This window comes from Populus alba, chromosome 10 (genome assembly GCF_005239225.2).
Source record: "Populus alba chromosome 10, ASM523922v2, whole genome shotgun sequence".
NCBI lineage: Eukaryota > Viridiplantae > Streptophyta > Magnoliopsida > Malpighiales > Salicaceae > Populus > Populus alba.
This window is the reverse complement of record NC_133293.1, coordinates 18,020,355-18,038,483: the sequence shown is the minus strand read 5'-3', so window position 1 is coordinate 18,038,483 and position 18,129 is coordinate 18,020,355. Positions and strand designations below refer to the sequence as shown.

The following is an 18,129-nucleotide window of genomic DNA, read 5'->3' as shown; positions in this document are numbered from 1 at the left end:
CTGAGACAGGTATTCTTGGTAAGGGCCTTAACTTCTCTTCTTTGGTTTGCCATTCTCGCTTTTACTTGGCAAATGATCAACATTGAGTCTCCATACACATCTATCTTTTTTATGTTCATTCTAATGCAGCCTCTAAACCAAGAATGCAAGCTTCATACTCAGCGCATGTTGTTGGTGCACCCGAACTGACAGCTTAACTGAAACCGGATACTGCTTCCTATCAGGAGAGATTATCACTGCCCCCGCTCCGTTACCACATACATTTAAGCACCATCAAAGTACATAACCCACCAATCTGATTTCTCTTCCTCGAATTGCAAACACATCTTCATCGGGAAAGTCAAAGTTTAACGGCTCATAATCTTCCATAGCATGGTCAGCCAGGTGATCAAGCAATAACACTCCCTTTCGACGGCTTTCTCCTTTGTCATATACACTATGTCATACTCAGCCAAAAGAACTTGCCATCTTGCAATTCGGCTAGATAGATAAGGCTTTTCACAAATGTACCTTAACGGGTCTAACTTGGAAATTAACCATGTAGTGTGATACAAACATATACTGACGTAATTCTTTGTAGCCCATGCTAGTGCGCAGCCACAGCTTCTCAATCACAGTATACCTAGACTCATATTCCGTGAACTTCTTGCTTAGGTAATAAATGGCCCTTTCCTTCCTTCCGGTTTCATCCTGTTGCCCAAGCACACATCCCATTGCTGTTTCGGTTACTGTTAGGTATAAAATCAATGGCCTTTCTGGTACGGGAGGAACAAGCAGAGGTGGATTTAGCAAGTACTGTTTGATTTTCTCAAAAGCTTTATCACACTCTTCATTCCATATTCCAGGGTTCTTCTTCCTCAACAATCGAAAGATCGGGTCACAAGTCGCGGTTAAATGGGATATAAACCGAGCGATGTAATTCAACTTCCTAAGAACCCTCTCACTCCTTTTCAGTCTTGGGAGGTGACATAGATTGCAATAGCTTTTACTTTTTCAGGATCCACTTCTATCCCTTTGTCACTCACCACAAAGCCCAACAGCTTACCGGATTTCACTCCGAATGAACACTTTGCTGGGTTAGCCTCAACTTATATTTCCTTAATCTTTCAAAAATTTCTTTAATACTTGGACATGATTCTCTCCCTCTTTAGATTTAGCAAAACCATGTCATCCACGTATACTTCAATCTCTTTGTGCATCATGTCTGAAACAAAGTCACCATAGCCCTTTGGTAAGTGGCCCCGGCATTCTTTAAAACCAAATGGCATGACTTTGTAGCAAAAGGTTCCCATGGTGTTACAAAGGTCGTCTTCTCCCTATCCTCTGGCGCCATTCTTATCTGATTTGTAGCCTGAAAACCCATCCAATGAAGGAATGTATGTGGAGCTGCGTGCTGCATTATCAACTAACATATCTATGTGTGTAAAGGAAATTATCTTTAGGGCTAGCCCGGTTTAAATCCCTAAAGTCCACGCAAACCCTGATTTTACCTTCCTTTTTGGGTACCACCACTATGTTTGACACCCATTTGTGGATACTTCACTACTTCCAAAAAACCAGCGTCCCATTTTTTTCAATTTCTGCCTTTACTTTGAATTAAAACCTCCGGATGAGTTCTCCTTAACTTCTGCTTAATCGGCTTGCATCCTTCTATCAGTGGTATCCTATGCACTACAATGTCCGTATTCAGACCAGGCATATCCTCGTATGACCAAGCAAAGACATCCACATAATCTTTGAGCCAGTGCAATACAAAATCTTCCTTTTGTTGCAGGGGTGATCAAAAGTCCCTATTCAGCTCTCGCTTGACTCTCTTCAAATTGACAACATTATGGTTTCAAGTTCCTCTTTAGCGGGCCTCCAAGCCTGTTCGTGTTGTTCTATTAATTTTGAGTGAATTCCCATATGTTTTTCCTCCCATTCTCATCTTCTACAGCCAACTATGTATTCTTTAAATTTTGGCCATTCATTCTCAATGTAAATGCAGGTGTTTGTTGTGGAGGATCCGCTTTCAGAGTTCCTGAAAGCGGAAAGTGATGTGTAAATGCATAGTAAGACATCAAGATGAATTTTGAAAATGCATGATCTCAATTAAAATAAAAGATTGGCTCACAACAAAATAAAATCTTATTGACATCTTGAGCCTCGATTGTCAATAAAACAAAACAGAAAAAAAACAAACAACATGGATAAAAAAAAGAAAATCCAACCATCCTTGTTGATTACATTTTAAAAACCAATGGAGCTTCTTGGGTCTCCCAATTCTGGAACTTCTCCCCTTCGGCTAGCTTCCGGACAAAAGTCTTAACAGTGACTTCTTCCAAAGTGTGGATGGTCAATTGTGGTAGCTCTTCAATCCTCCTTTCAGACTCGATTTTCTCAACAATGTCCTTGACTTGATTTTCCTCCAGAGTGTTTATTGAAGAAAACTTTTGAAAGAGGTCTCCATGTCCCCCATCAGGTTGTATCACATATGCGGCCTTTGGAAATGAAATCCTGATTGGAGGGATGACTAAGTTTTCTTCTACAGGCTTCCTTCCTTCCATCCTAGCCATTCTCTTCTCCCTTCTTGCACCAGCAGCTCGTTTATAATCCTCTTTCTTGGGCTTATATCCAAGCCCAAACCTCTGTTCTGCAGCTTTTAATTTGATTATACCCTTCCATTCAGGCCTTCTTTGCTCCATATCGTATGGGAAAGGAATCTTGTTTTTCAAAAAGATTTTAGCGGCCATTTTAGTGGCTTCAGAGATTTCTGGCTTCCTCAACACAGTGTTCTCGGGCACCCACTCGGTATTCACAATCTCAAATGCATGAAGGTTTCCGTCCCTACAATCTTCTGCTTCAATGAATGGAACCGCCACATTTCTTACCATCGATATAGTCTCCTCAGCCTTAACAGTAACCAGGACACCGTTGGCAATGTATTTTAAACATTGATGTAGCGAAGAGGTGACAGCTCCCGCAGAATGTATCCATGGCCTTCCTAACAGCATGCTATAAGAAGGGTGGATATCCATCACTTGAAGGGTTACTAGAAAGACTTGTGGACCCACAGCTAGTTCAACATCAATTGACCCTACAACTGGCCTTGATGAGCCATCATATGCTCTTGCCGTTATCACACTGGGTTGCATATGTGAGGGATCTATTGGCATTTCATCCAGCACATGCCTTGGTAACACATTCAGGGCCGAGCCGTTATCAATGAGAACCTTGCCGACGAGGCAATCCTTGCATCGGACCGTGACATACAAGGGCTTATTATGTCCAGTTCCTTCAGCATCGAGTTCATCTTCCGTGAAATACAAGTAATTGGCAGCATGGATTCTCCCTACTAGATGCTCCATAGTCTTTTGCTCAATATCTTGGGGCACATAGGCCTCATTCAATACTTTTTGCAAAGCATTACGATGTGGCTCCGAGCTGAGTATTAAAGACATGATGGAGATCTTAGCAGGGGTCTTCTTCAATTGATCCACTATACTGTACTCACTATGCTTCATTAGTTTCAAGAACTCGTTTGTTTCTTCCTCGGTCACAGGTTTATTCACCTCAAACTCTTTATCGAGGTCCAGTACCTCCTTGCCTTTAACCTTTCTTTGTCTTTCTAGCTCTTCAGGTGTGTAACAACGACCACTCCGAGTTAGCCCACTTATCTCCGCTCGAAACATTGGCAAAGGAGCTTCAATATTCGAGGTATAACCATAACCTCCAGGCACCGCTCCATAGTTTACTTTGCTTGCATAGGAGGGCCTAGTTAATACCAGTTTTGAGCGACCATTAACTGTTGATTGGATTCTACATTTCTCTATCATCCCTACCTCTTCATTGTCACTTATGTCCTCAATCCTCAACTCTCCTAGAGCCAGCATTCTTGCAACTTTTTGATGAAATTCACTGCATTCATCAATGCGATGCCCTTCCTTTTTATGGAAAGGGCAAAAGTTACTTTCCCATGTGCAGTACTCAGTCGTTTCTTCCAAATGTCCAGACTGCACCAACATCAAGTATAGCTTGGCCATGGTCACTTTCAACGCCCTCTTTTCGCTATCAATCTCTATGGTATTCACTCCTCCCCTACCATCAACATGTTTAGGTAAAGGGTTTGAATTCTGATTAAGCGAATCCTCAAAAGTGACCCATCCCACTTTGATCAATTGCAATACCTTTCTTTTAAAAGCAAAGCAAGCCTCAATGCTATGGCCTGCGTGACCAGCATGGTATTCACAAGTCAACTCGGGGTTGTACCAGGCAGGGAAAGGTGGCTGCATAGGTGGTATGGGTAGGGGAGCTATCTGCCCAATACTCAACAACTTGGCATACAACTCTTTTAAAGTTATGGGAAGAGGAGGTAGTTGTTCTTCTGACGGTTGCTTATCTTTTCTTTGGTAATTGTTGTGGTTATTTGCAGGGAATTTCATTTGATTGGGCTGGTTTGGAGTGGGAGGTTTGGAAAAGTTAATACTAGTGACTCGGGGGGTAGGTATTTGATAGTTTTTGTTTCTTCTTTCTAGGTTGTTTACCTCAATTTCCTTCTTCTTTCCAATGAAACCTCTCTTCTCTAGAGGTTCTGTAATTCTTCCATTTCGGATCCCTTGTTCAATCCTCTCGGCGATCCGCACGACATCATAGAAATGTTGTGCTGAACTACCCATAAGGTGTTCATAGTATGGAGCCCTGAAAGTATTGGCAAACAAAGTCACCATTTCTGTCTCTATCAGCGGAGGTTGCACATTGATAGCTTGGTCTCGCCACCTTTGAGCATAAGCCCTCACAGACTCTTGACTTCCTTTCTCCATGCTGATCAGACTGGTCCTATCAGGAGCAATCTCTAGATTAAACTTGTATTGCTTCAGGAAAGCGTCTGCCAAGTCTGTCCATTTCCTGATCCTAATATTGTCTAACCTCATATACCAACTGAGGGCCGATCCGGTCAGGCTATCCTGGAAGAAGTAAATTAACATTTTGTCGTCATGGATAACCTCTGCCATCTTGTTATAGTAGGAGCGGAGATGGGTCTTCGGGCATTCCATCCCAGTATACTTAACAAAATCCGGCACTCTAAACTTCTTTGGGATAACGATATTAGGTACTAAACATACCTCAGCGGCCCTAATTGGGTCAAACAAATCATTTCCTTCAATTGCCCTTAGCCTCTCTTCTAGGGCAGTCCACTTATCGTCTCCTTCATGATTAGAGAATTTAAAGTCATGTGGATCTTCATTTGTTAAATCCATTGTAATAGGGATTTGGATGGGCCGAGCAGGACTCTGCTTAGTTGGTGTATTAGCCCCTATGTTTATAGGTGCGACAGGGATTTGAGCTGCTGCTGGTGCTTCATTAGGTTGAGTAGATGTTCCCTCTCCATCTCTGGCTCTTAATAATTGCTCTAACATATTTGTTAAGTGCGCCACATCATTCCGAACTCCTTCGAGTTCTCTTTGATACTGAGATTCTGGTTGTGACCTTCCTTCGTTTTCCATTCTTGCTCTTTGTCGAGTGTTGTGGATTCTAGGAGGGGGACCTATGTTTCTTAATCTGCAAATGCATGCATAGATGTATGAGAAAATGTATGATTGTGATGGATGCATGCTTTATTGGGTATGGATGCATCTTTTTTGTGAACGAATAACAACCATCACATTATAAGCCTTCTCTTGTCACATTGCTTTGATAGGAGTTCTGCCTTTCGAGTCGTTTGCTTGAATCATGTTCACCAAGAGACAGATTTTTGCATAAGAAGATGAGTCAACGCCCTTTTCATTAATGCTTGGATAAAAATACATTTAGAAATAAAAGAAATACAACATGTTAATCCCTTTCCTCCCTAAACTCTTTGGCCAAAGGTAAGAAAGCAAAACCACGGTTCTCAATCTTCCATAGAAAGGCATCGGTTTCAGCTAGGCTTCGGCGATAGCGAATGATGTCTCCCCCCACATTCCGCGAATTGATTCTGACCATTCGAGCATGTGCAGCAGCTTCATCCATTTGCTCATCTGTTTTGGTCATTTTTTCTATGAGCAACATGTTGGTTCTGTTTAAAGCAGTGTTGTTCGCGTCGATTTGATCTTTGTGCTTCTCCATTGCTACTAGCTTTTCATCTAAATACTTCAACTTTTCTCGTTCTTTATCAAGCTTTATCCTCATGACTTTTATCTCATTCTTCTTGACTGCTAACTCTGCTTTAACATCCTCGAATCCTCCCTTTTCGTTTTCCAACTCCATATATTTCTTATTCAAATCCTCATACTTTCTAATCCTATCCATCAGCTCGAATTGCACTTGTGCAAATTTTTCTTGGTAATATTCTGCACTTTCTTGGCAATCGCTAAAGTCCATCTCCATTGCTTGAAGTTCAGAGCAACTTTGCATCCAATCCAAACTCATCCCTTTAAGCTCCTTCTCACTTCCTTCCTTAGCAATCTTCTCCTCAACCAACTTTAACTCCAGCTTTGTTATTTTCTCATCTCTAGACTGTATTTGCTCATCTAGAAATGTTCTCATTTTATCCTGTTCTAGCATCATTTCTTCCAACATTGCTTTGTCTTTTCTGCTCTTGCTCAATTCTATTCGTAGTCTCTCCACTTGCCTTCTCAAGTCTTCTTCATTACTAACTCTCTTTCTCTTGATAGGCTCCTCTTCAGTTGGAGAAGATTTGATTTCTACACAAGGCATGGCTGAAGCAGCTGAATCATCTTCAATGTTCACCCTTTTTCTCTTAACAGGCTCCGCTACATCTTGAGGAGATTTAGCTTCTACGCGAGGGGTGGCTGAAGTGGCTGAGTCTCTCCATTTTACATATCCTTCGCTCACACTTGGATCTCTTAACCCTTCCATCTCCACCAACACTAGATGCTTCCAATCTTGCTTGATGATCTCCAAAACCTCTTCTGCCATGGGATCTTTGAATAAACCAGAGAATTGAGCAATTCCCATAGTCCTGGGAACGAACTGCATGCCCCCAAGTTGTCTTACCACTAAGGCAGGAGCATAACTCACATAACCCGTGATCCCTACCAATGGTACCCAACGCCTTTGTCCACAACTCATTAGGACCTTCACTGACGTTACCCATGGGGCCCTCCACTTAAACTCGCTATTAGGTAAACCTTCTAATTTATCAACCCAACCCTGGTTGTCTAGATCTCCCCATTCTTCTTCTTCTACTAACTTGAGGGGTTTTTGGGTGAACCACCAAAAATTATTGAAAACAGGTTTCTTTGTCTCGATATGGCTAACCATCCAAATATACAATAGTTGCGTGCAACATCTCATTGCTCCTTTTCCGGCCCTCCTACAATGGTTAAGTGTCAAAATTGTTTCGGCTAAGATAGCAGCCACTGGATTGATTCGTGAATTCTCATACTCCACATAAGCAGCAGCGGCCTCCAAACTTACTAAACCAATCTGACTTGGGAACAACACAAGGCCGAATATACCTAGGGCAATCAATCTCTCTTTTTCTACTCCTGACTTCTTTTCCAATTCTAACATCCTCCATTTCAAACCAGTACCATTCTTCTCTTGAAACTTTTCCAAGTTGGAGATTCTGAGCAGCTTTGACAGTTCAGGGATGATCTTGTCGGATCTTAAAGGGGAATAAATCCGATACAGGTCGTTGGGAAACTCAGTCAACAATCCATATTCTTCAACCGTGGGGCACAAGTCTATGCTTCCAAAGGAGAAACATCGGTAGTCTGGATCCCAAAAATGAACTAAAGCTCGCACAGCTGGGCTTAAAACTTCTACCCTTGCAATTTCCATCAAACGTCCGTATTTCCTAAAAAATGCATCTTTATCCACATTCTGAAAATGAGTCGTTAACTTGTTCACCTCATTCAATACACAATTCAGGTTCTTGATTGGTGACATCTTCTTAGCATCGCTTCTAAAGCAGTCTCCTTCAGTCAATTGTGACAGTTCAGAATTTTTTCCATATTCTAAGATGGAAGATTTAGTGATGATGGCCATTTCGTTCACAAGTCCTGCAATTCAAAATGCATTGGGGTTTAGACTTTGTTTGGATGCAAAAGATATGTTGGACCATACACCCTAAGGATAGGTTCTAATTTCTCTACGTGAGACATAGGGTAGTTTTACTAATGGGTCTCTAAAAGAGGGTCTCTTGCTGTTCCAGTGATCAGCCTTCGTAAAGGCGATATGGAGGTCTAGCAGATAGTGGGATGGTACGTGTACCAATCACAATCAGTCTAAACACTCAGCAAAGAGTTGGGGTTTACACAAACTTAAACCTTGACTCAAGTCATAAGGCAAGCTGCTAGTCCCCCACTTAAACTTAAAGTTACATGTGTGTGCACTCCAAAACATGATAACAATAATAAAGTGATGCATGACTATGCCATGTATGATAGAATGTAACGATATATGCTAAAGCTTTTAAACAAAGCATCATAATAAATAAAAAAAACAAAAACCAATAACACATAACATAAACAAACAAACAAAACAAGCTTAGTCCAAGGGTCCCCAGTGGAGTCGCCATCCTGTCGCACCCCCCAAAAAAATACAGCAAAAATTTTTTTTTTTTTTTTAAAATTTGTTTTGCGACATCCGACTGGCGACTTTCGTTTTGTTCCGTTTTACTGATTTGGTTCTTTGGAGTCGCCACCTAGTATTTTGGTCACTAGGAAACCTAACTGGTCTTTCAGAAATTCTAAGGTAAGGGACTGGTTGCGTAAAGGGAAGGTATTAGCACCCCTAGTACGCCCTACCTAAGGTAAGCTGCTTGGTGTTTGGTTTGCTTTATAATTGCTATGGTGTTGGTATTTTCTAGGCTCGTCAATTGATTTTGGATAGAAATCTAAGGAGATTCCATGTGCTTTCAAAGCTCATTTTTCTCTTAGTATTTCAAAAGTTTGTGACACATAAATCGTAAAAAAAAAAAAAAAAAAAAAAAAAAATAAATAAATAAATTAATTAATTAGTTAATTAATTTTGAAATGTCCTCGATTATAATCAAGGCTTCTTTCAAGAATGTGCGCGGATTTATTATTCCCAATAATATTTTGGATATTCATCCTTTTAAGGATTTCTTTATCCAAACATTAGTGGTGAATAATAAATAAATTCCCCTCTCCAAAAATAAGATTTTTATAGTTTTTGGAATATTGGCCAATACCCTTTGGAGTTTTACAAATATGTTGTAAAATCCAAAAAAATGCAGGAAAATAATTTTGTGTTTAAGAAATCTATGCGAAAAACACACTTTTGAAACTTCCAATATATTTTTTTTTTAAAAAAAAAGAACTTTGAAAATATGTTAGAGTATTGGCCGTATGCAACACGCAAGAAAAATATTTTTTTTTTTAAACAATATTTTTTTTTACGAAATCAGGTATATTTTTAATATTGAATTTGTATCTCCACAAAATAAAAATACAAACTAATATTAAATCATAGAACAAAATATGCGGAAAAATCCACAATATTTTTTAGGAATTTTTGAAATTTTTGAAAGCAAAAGAAAAAATCTTCTTTGGAAAATTTCAGGTGCTACGATAAAAATCAGATATTCTAAATACTGAATTTATACCTCCACAGTATATAAAAAAAAAATACAAACCCCCTAAAAAAAAAATATACATTAAAGGAAAATAACAATATTTCTTTTTTAGATTTTTTTTTTATTTTTACAAATATTTTATATATATACATATAACATATACACATATATACATATAATATATAAATTAATTATATATTAATTATTAAGGGGCTGGGCCGGCCCAACTGACTGGGCTGGGCTCAGCCCCACAGTGACTGGGCCGATCTCGGCCCAGTAAGTGACTGGGCCGATCTCGGCCCAAAAAAAAAAAATATTGGGTCTGGGCCGGACGTGGCCCAGATCGCCGGGTTGGGCCAGAATCCTTCTGGCCCAAAACAGGTTTCTGGGCCAGAACCGGTCTGGCCCAGAAGATAAAACAGGCGGGGGGAATTAATTTCCCCCCCGTCCCCTGCATGCAGAACAATTCTGCATGCAGGAGACTAAAATTAGCAGAAGACGAAGAGAAAAAAAAAAATGCAGGGGGGGAGAGCTTACCTGGCGAGGCTGGAGACGGTGGTTGGCTGACGGGGCTACGGTGGCGCGGCTCGTGGATGGCGGTTTCGGGCGGCGTTGCTGCTGTTTCCAGTGGCGAAAAATTCTTCTTCCTCCCTTCTCCTTCGTTTTTTTTCGTTCTCAGTGGCTGTCGGTTCTTGGTTTGGTTTTGGGTTTTTTCTTTTTGGTTTCAGTTTCTTTCTTCTTGGTTTGTTTCTGTTCTTCTCTCTCTCTTCGGGTCACTCTCTATCTCTTTCGGGTCTCTCCCGGGGTCCCTTTCTCTTCGGTTTTTCTTCTTTATTTATAGGGGGAGCACGGGTAGGAGACCGTGGTTAGTGCGCCTTCAATCACGCATGGCTGGTCGGTTCTTTCGGTGGTGGTGGTGGGGGCGAGGAGAGAGAGAGAGGCGGGAGATTTTTTTTCAAATTTTTTTACCTTCTGTTCTGCTACAAACGGGGGAAAGGAAGAAGATGAACAGTGTCGTTCAAAACGACACCGTTCTGGTCCTTTTTTTTTTTTTTTTTTTTTTTTTTTTTTTTTTAATGAAACGGCGTCGTTTTGGGTAAAACGCGCCGTTTCATTTAAATGGCTAGACTTCAAATCAGTCCCTCAAATTCGGTCCCCGCCCCTCTTGTTGGCCGCCTTTTTCACTTTGGTCCTTGGCCTCTGATTTATGCAATTTTAGCCCCTAATTGATCAAAAAAACTTCCAATTTCTTCAATTAGGCCCCTGAACCGAAAAATTAGCAGCCCCTCCATTTACGCGCCTCTTCCAATTTGGTCCCTGGTTTCGGATTTTCTTAATTAAGTCCCTAATTGGCCATTAAACTTCAATATTTATGCAATTGAGCCCCTGATTTGACCCAATAAATTCCTAAAAAATATATTTTGGCCCCAGAACTTAAATTTCTCCAAATTAAAGCCCAAATTGACTTAAAAATCAATTTTTCTTGGAATCAAATCTTCTATAAATTCAAAGAAAAATCCAATTAAGTCCATAAAAATCCAATTAAGCCCATAAAAATCCAAATTTGGGCTTTTCTCCCTAAAATTCAAATTTTTCTTCTCAATAGGGCTTTCATCCTTCAAGAATATACTGTCAAAAATTTAATCCTTATATTTTTAAATTCCTTGACCATTTTTCTGACTGTTTTCTGGGCGCTTCTGCCTCCGGTTATTTTTCTAACCTCTTCTGGCTATTTATTTTATTTTTTTCAGGGGGACCCAAAAATGGGTTACAACACCCATCCATTCAGGTTATCATGTCAGTATTATTTATAATGTTCATATTAAATTATAATCCTTACAAAAAAAGAATAAGAGTCTAACTTCGAACAAACATTGAGTATCTTTTTAATCTTAAAGAATAATAAACAAATAATTATCAGGACCTCACCTAACAGCTTAAGCTATTGTGTTGAGAATATTATTTGATATGGTATTAAATTCTTGATGACCAAGCGGTCACTAGTTCGAATCTCACCATCACTATTTATTTGATAAAAATTAAACACAAAGTAATGTGGACTTGTGCAAGTTTCAAGCACAAAGAGCTTTTACTTGAGGGGGTGCGTTAGAGAATAATATAAATCATATATTGAGACCTCACTTAACATCTTAAGGTTTTGAATTGAATTGATTCTTTAACATGGTATCAAAGCTTTAATGACCAAATAGTTATAAGTTTAAATCTCACAATCCCTATTTATTTGATAAAAATTAAATATGATATAACCACTTATTTGATTATTTGATCATTTGACACTCAATAGGGTTTTTAAATGATCATTATAGCCACTCAACATCAATCAACCTCCTTCCATCAAGTTTTGGCAACTTGTGAGCCGTGACTACAACAAGAAAAATACTAAAAACGCATTTAACTGTAATTAGCCAGATCACAGTCTCTAATTAATAGTAGTCACGCCTCTCCTCCAAAGAGGAAACATGAAGTCTCAAATCCGGTTTTCATCCACTATAAATAAAGCTATGGATCCAATAATTAATAAATTGAATTTGCATTCTGAAGCATAATATTATTTCTGGGAAATGTGGGATGTATATATCTAAGATTCTAATGATCCAATAATCTTCCACATGCATGCAAACCACACATTGCTCAGACATACTCAGAGAGTTTTGTCATTTTCACTTCCTCCTTCCACTCGTTGTCTCTATAGAGGCTTGCGTCCCTCTGGCTACAGCCGCGCCGAAATGAGGATTGGGGCCTGTTATTATATTGCGTTGTTTGATTCAAATGTGGTAGCTAGCTTAAGACAAATGTGCTTCCCGAAAGTTTTTTGGTAGTTGATACTTGACAAGAAACGGCCACATTCAGATCATCATTTTGGTTTTCTCTGCAGTAGAGACCGGCTGTGCTGGTTTCCTTGGCTGGAAATGTATTTAAAAAAAAATTTAATTTATTTTTTTTTAAAATATTTCTTGATTTATTTGATGTATTGATGTTAAGAATAAATTTAAAAATTTTAAAAATATATTATTTTAATATATTTTTAAATAAAAAATACATTAAAAATTAATTACAATCACAATTTCAAATACTACCTGACAAAAACTTGCCGAAGGTTATGGACAAGATTTATTCCTTAAATAATAATATGCGAATTAATTTCTCATGGCAAATAATTCAACTGGAATTTATCAGTGGTTAGCCACCTGAAATTCGTAACTACTACTGTAATTATTGACTAAAATATATTGATACTTTAAAAAAACAGTACAATACAAGAATTATTATAGTATTGAGAATACGTCATTTATCATAAAAATTAAACATTTTAGATAAAATAAAATCTTAATTATTAAATTCAACAACAATTGTTCAAAGTCAATTTCCCAATTACACTTGCATGCTTCGACCAACCAAACACGTCTCATTGTCAAAGACCTCTTTAATCATCAACGGCCAAGCCAAACATTGTAACCATATCACTAATCCTGATCTAATTAAGGGGTCACCGTTGTTAAATCTTAATCTTAATATATTATAAGAAGTTTATGGAAAGAAAACTGTTTACAAATAGTTAAATTATACCAAAATCTTACACACACGCACACACTCATACATACATACATACAATGCAGAAATTGATAAATTATTTTTTAATCTATGAACTTAGCTTGGATGGAGTTTTATATAACTTATTTTCTCTGCCCTTTCATCTCTTTACTTGTTAGTGCATGCCTCGGCCAAGCATTGACTGTTTGGCACCCTCCGCCCATACAGATTACGAGTCAAAAGAAATGACTGAGCATTCACAAATTAATACACAAGAAACCACAAATTATACTGCGCCCAAAATCTTGACTATTCATGCGCCCCCCCACCCAAGAAAAAAAAACTGCACAAGTTTTAACACGTTAAAAATATTGTTCAGCAAATAAACAAACAAAATAAAAAAAACAGAGTTATATTGCTCGATATTGACTCGACATGCACATTGAAGTTTAATTAATTACAATCAATTAGGAGAATATTAATTACATACAACTAGCACGTTATGCTTATAACCTAATCCCAATTTTTGAAAAAGAAAGGTGACTAAATTATCAGGTCACTTTCAAAATCAACAGAACCATTGTAGCTATAGCTAAAGGGAGGGGGAGAGAGAGAGACAACCAACTAGCTAGATGCTTTAGTGATAAGGATATATATACGTTTTGGTTCCAGGATGAACTGGGTGGCCTGAATCTAGTTAATCAGAAGAGGACATTAATGGCCGGCCGATATATCTATATATAGTTCAAAGAACGTCAGAGGGAATCCATGCGATGTTCAAATATATCAAGGTGCATGAACAATGCAACCTAATTAATACGTACCTGCTAAATATGTAGTATATTTTTTTCAAGAATTTTAACCTATGCGGTCATGCAAAACAAGATATTCTACAGTATAATAACCAGGAATAAGTTAAAACCATATACTAAACAGCAGTAGGTATAATGGACGGGATAAGCATGTTCTCTTATGACCAGAGGTTCATTGGTACATGCCATCTCAATATATCGTACAAGCAGTTATTAGAATTAAAAAGAAAATCTAAACTATTAGATAGAAAACGAGTTAATTACTCATTATAAGATTAAAATCACTTGTTTGAAAATCAAATTTTGTACTAAATCATAGATTAAGGAAATAAGGAAAAGATACAGTCAACAAACTTGTAGAGAAAAAAGAAAAAAAAGATGTGTATATATATCATCATCCTAATCTTACATAATCAATTCCAGAATTCACTTATCAAAAAATATCAATCATGGGATTTCTTACATTCACTAATAAAATCTATTTATATAATACACGAGATATTTATCTAATAGCTGATAATTTCTTATGATAAATTAATTTTATTGGACTATTGTGTGAAGTTATCATCAGTCATCTATAATTATGTATAATTTGTGAAGTTGTCGCAAATGATCGGCCAAATCTTGATTAGATATATACAATAAATTAATAAGTTTCGCCATTTGACAAAGAATTGCAGCATGTATGAAGCAAAATACGTATGCGACACTGACACATTATCATGCAAGCAGCACATTAAACTATCTCCCGGTCGGCAACAGTTAATTATAAAGCTAAATAAAATGATATCTCGATTATTATATATATAAAAAAGCTAAATAAAATGATTTTAAACAAATGTGATAGTGATTGCCCGTTCTAATTTTTTTCTCAATTGATGCTTAGGTCTCATTTGTTTTTTTGGAAATTGGTTTCTGGAAATCAGTTTCTAAACTTTCTTGTGTTTGTTTGTTATTAGAAAAGTTGGTCAACGAAAAATACTTTACGGTCAATGAAAAATATTTTCCGGTTAACGGATTATAATTTCCAGTTAATTTTAGTCAATGAAAAATTTGGTTTGGTTTTCAGGAAAGTATTTTCCCTTTAGCTGTGTTTGTTTTCCGTAAAGTGATTTCCGAGAAATTACTTTCCAAACTTTCTTGTGTTTGTTTGCCATTAGAAAAGTTGGTCAATGGAAAACACTTTCCAGTAAAAGAAAAATTTGGCTTGGTTTTCAGGAAAGTGTTTTCCTAAAAAATTTGGGGGAAAACACTTTCGAGAAGTTGTGAAAAATTTAGAAATGTCATTATTTGTTGATTATATCAAATTTGATCCTCAAACTTTTGATCGCTATATATATTTTGTTTTCAATATTTATTTTCAATTTCATCTCTTAAAATTTTATTTTTATATTAATTTTGGTCCTTATTTTTATAATTGTTATTTGCTTTTTTCTTATCATTTTTTTATTGAAAATTTTTATCTATCAGATTTGGTCCTCATTCTTTTGATTGTTACTTATTTTATTTGAAATAATTTATGAAATGTTGATTATTATTATTTAATTTCTTCATCTTTTTTTTATATATAATTTTTTAGATTTGATCTCTATTATGTTGATTATTATTTATTTTATTTGAGATAATTTATGAAATTATATTTTTTTTCAATTTCATTCTCATTCAACTTTTTAATTTGTAAGATTTTTTTATTATTATTTTAATAAACTTGAAAAAAATAAAATGTTAATAAGTTATTTTCCAGCTCATTTTCCATGACATAACCAAACACTGGAAAGTGTTTTCTAGCTTATTTTTCATTACACTATTAAATATCGAAAAATACTTTCTTGAAATTTACTTTAAAAAAAAAATTACTTTCCATCAAATAAATAGAGCTTTAGTGTTAGTTTTAATAATAATGTTGGAGAAATTGTAGATTCAGCCGACAACGGTGCCGTGGTATATCTTGGAGCATTGCCTGAAAATGGTGACGGGAGCGTAATTAGCTAAATTTGGAATGAGATAATTAAGCTTCTTAAACATATATGGAAACGTTCCCCACTTTCTTGTAGCCCCCCCCGCGGCCCTAAGTCAGAACACACACAATGTCAAAGACAACGATGGTGACTGCCTGTCATTATAAAACAATGTACACTGCCGATGAATGATCATATACATATGTTTCGACATCTCACGCTCAGCTGGAGTTCTGGTCGCAGTGTGAATTTAAAATCTAAAAACGGAAATTTAACTCCCACGCACAGACGCATGCATAAGCTCGAATTTAATTCAAAAGAATCTAAGCTGATTGGGTTTGAAACGAAACAGGTTACAATCAATTGCTTTCACGTTTCATCTACAGTACTATTCAATTCACGGTTCTTGCATTCACATAAATATTTTCCTTTTCAAATCGGAGAAGTGCATGAATTTAGAGCAGAAACTGATTTTGGGATAAAAAGCAACTTGTCTTATCAAGACTTTTCTTTTCAATGGTCGAGCGACGTACACAACATGACTTGGGAGCTCTCCTCTTTTTCGGATCAATTGGCTCGGTTGATTAATTACGATATATAACGTCATAAATGCACACTTGCTAATTGATCTCTTGATTTTAACTTGATCCGAGAGCTCAAAAACCCATGCATTAAAGGTGCTAGCTTAAGATCAAAAGAATGCATGCGGCATGCCCAAGCCAAGCTGACCTGCTCTGGGGTCCTTTCACGGTTGTTCCTCATGAACTGTCATCATGCCAAGGTTCCCTGCAACTCTCACACTTCCTGCCTTGGGTCCTAGTACTTGGACACCATCTTCTATGTTTCCGAACAAGGAGTGGTGTATTTTAATGTTTAAGGACCAATAAGAACCTTCGTATATAGTTGTCCTTGAACTGTCATACACGTGGCAGATGTCAAGGTACCTTGCAGCAATAACTTCCTTTGGGCCCTAGTACTTGGACACGAACTAGCAATATTTATTCTTGAGGAAATGAGAAACAATGGACCAACAAGGTCAAATAATTTACTAAGCCACGCACCCAAGTGCTTGAAAACCAAATGTGATATAAATTATACATCCAAGTCTTCTGTTTCTTTCATAAACTATAAGCTCTGGTGATTAAATATTGCCACACGCCGACAAATCAGAAAATGGCGGTTTAAGTGGATTCTTTTATAAACCGACCTTCAAATCATGTAATCTCAGACATAAGCTACAGAAATAAATTATAAGAGGGATATTAATAAGATGCAATAAAAATATCCCTAGTAGCCGTAATTAAAATTAATTCCTACCAGGACAGTTCAGGATTAGCTAAACAGTTAAAGATTCTAAGCCGACCTTCCTCGGGATCAGAAGAATGACAGCCAGCTTACAGGGCGTAATTACCAAACTAATGTGATGATTTGCAATTTAATCTTGATTTATAGTACAGAACTCTCGTATTAAATTGATTCAGCAGCATTACAGGATTTGGGCTATCTATTTTAGAATTGCTAGAAACGGCAACGAAAGAAGAAGAAGAAGCCTATTTGGTATATATTTATTGCTAGTGTCCCTCCTTTCTTAAGAGATTTTAAAAACATCACCTTTTACCCTTAGTTACCTGAAATGATAAATGGCCACCAAGGTGGAAAAAGTGGTAAACCTACCTGTCAATTTTATATTCCTTGCACATATAGGTTTTTAGAAATTGTATAAATATAGCTTTCAACCATTCATTTTCACCTATACTTAATTTGTCGGTCTTAAAAAAAATTATAAAAATTTTATATTGAAATTTTACATAATAGTTTAAATTATTAGATAAAATAGTTTTTGACATGATATCAGAGTATTATTAACCAAACGATTACGAGTTCGAACTTCACCGCTTTCATTTTATTAATTAGAATTAAACACAAGGTAACGTATACAAGTTTGTATTAATTTTAAATTTAAAAGGTTTTTATTTAAATAAATATGTTAAAAAAAATTATATAAATCATATAATCATATAATTCACACAGTATCATTAACAACATTTATGGTTGTTCAAAAGTTAAAATTATTTGAACTTTATTTTTAATGAGACAAAGTCATGTTACTAATCTCTACAGAAACATCATATATTTTCTCTATCAAAATCTTGGTCTCTTAACATTGAAACACAATAGTTGTGAAAGCAAAGAAAGTCAAAACGTCCGGGAACACACTTGTGTCAGTAGCATCAAATTGCGGCCTAATGATCCCAAAGGCAAAGTAGCTGAACCGATCACTAAT

General features: G+C 36.8%; 1 protein-coding gene across 1 annotated transcript; it reads right to left on the bottom strand.

Annotated features, from left to right (window-relative positions):
- Positions 1-273: 273 nt before the first annotated feature.
- On the bottom strand, positions 274-6,837 carry LOC118043369 (uncharacterized). The gene is made up of 8 exons (XM_035051334.2): positions 6,590-6,837; positions 6,026-6,259; positions 2,272-5,538; positions 1,942-2,020; positions 1,604-1,762; positions 1,212-1,351; positions 557-955; positions 274-436 (listed from the first exon to the last, which is right to left on the bottom strand). The coding sequence occupies exons 1-8, from the start codon at positions 6,835-6,837 to the stop codon at positions 274-276; spliced, it is 4,689 nt and encodes a 1,562-aa protein (XP_034907225.2).
- Positions 6,838-18,129: the final 11,292 nt, after the last annotated feature.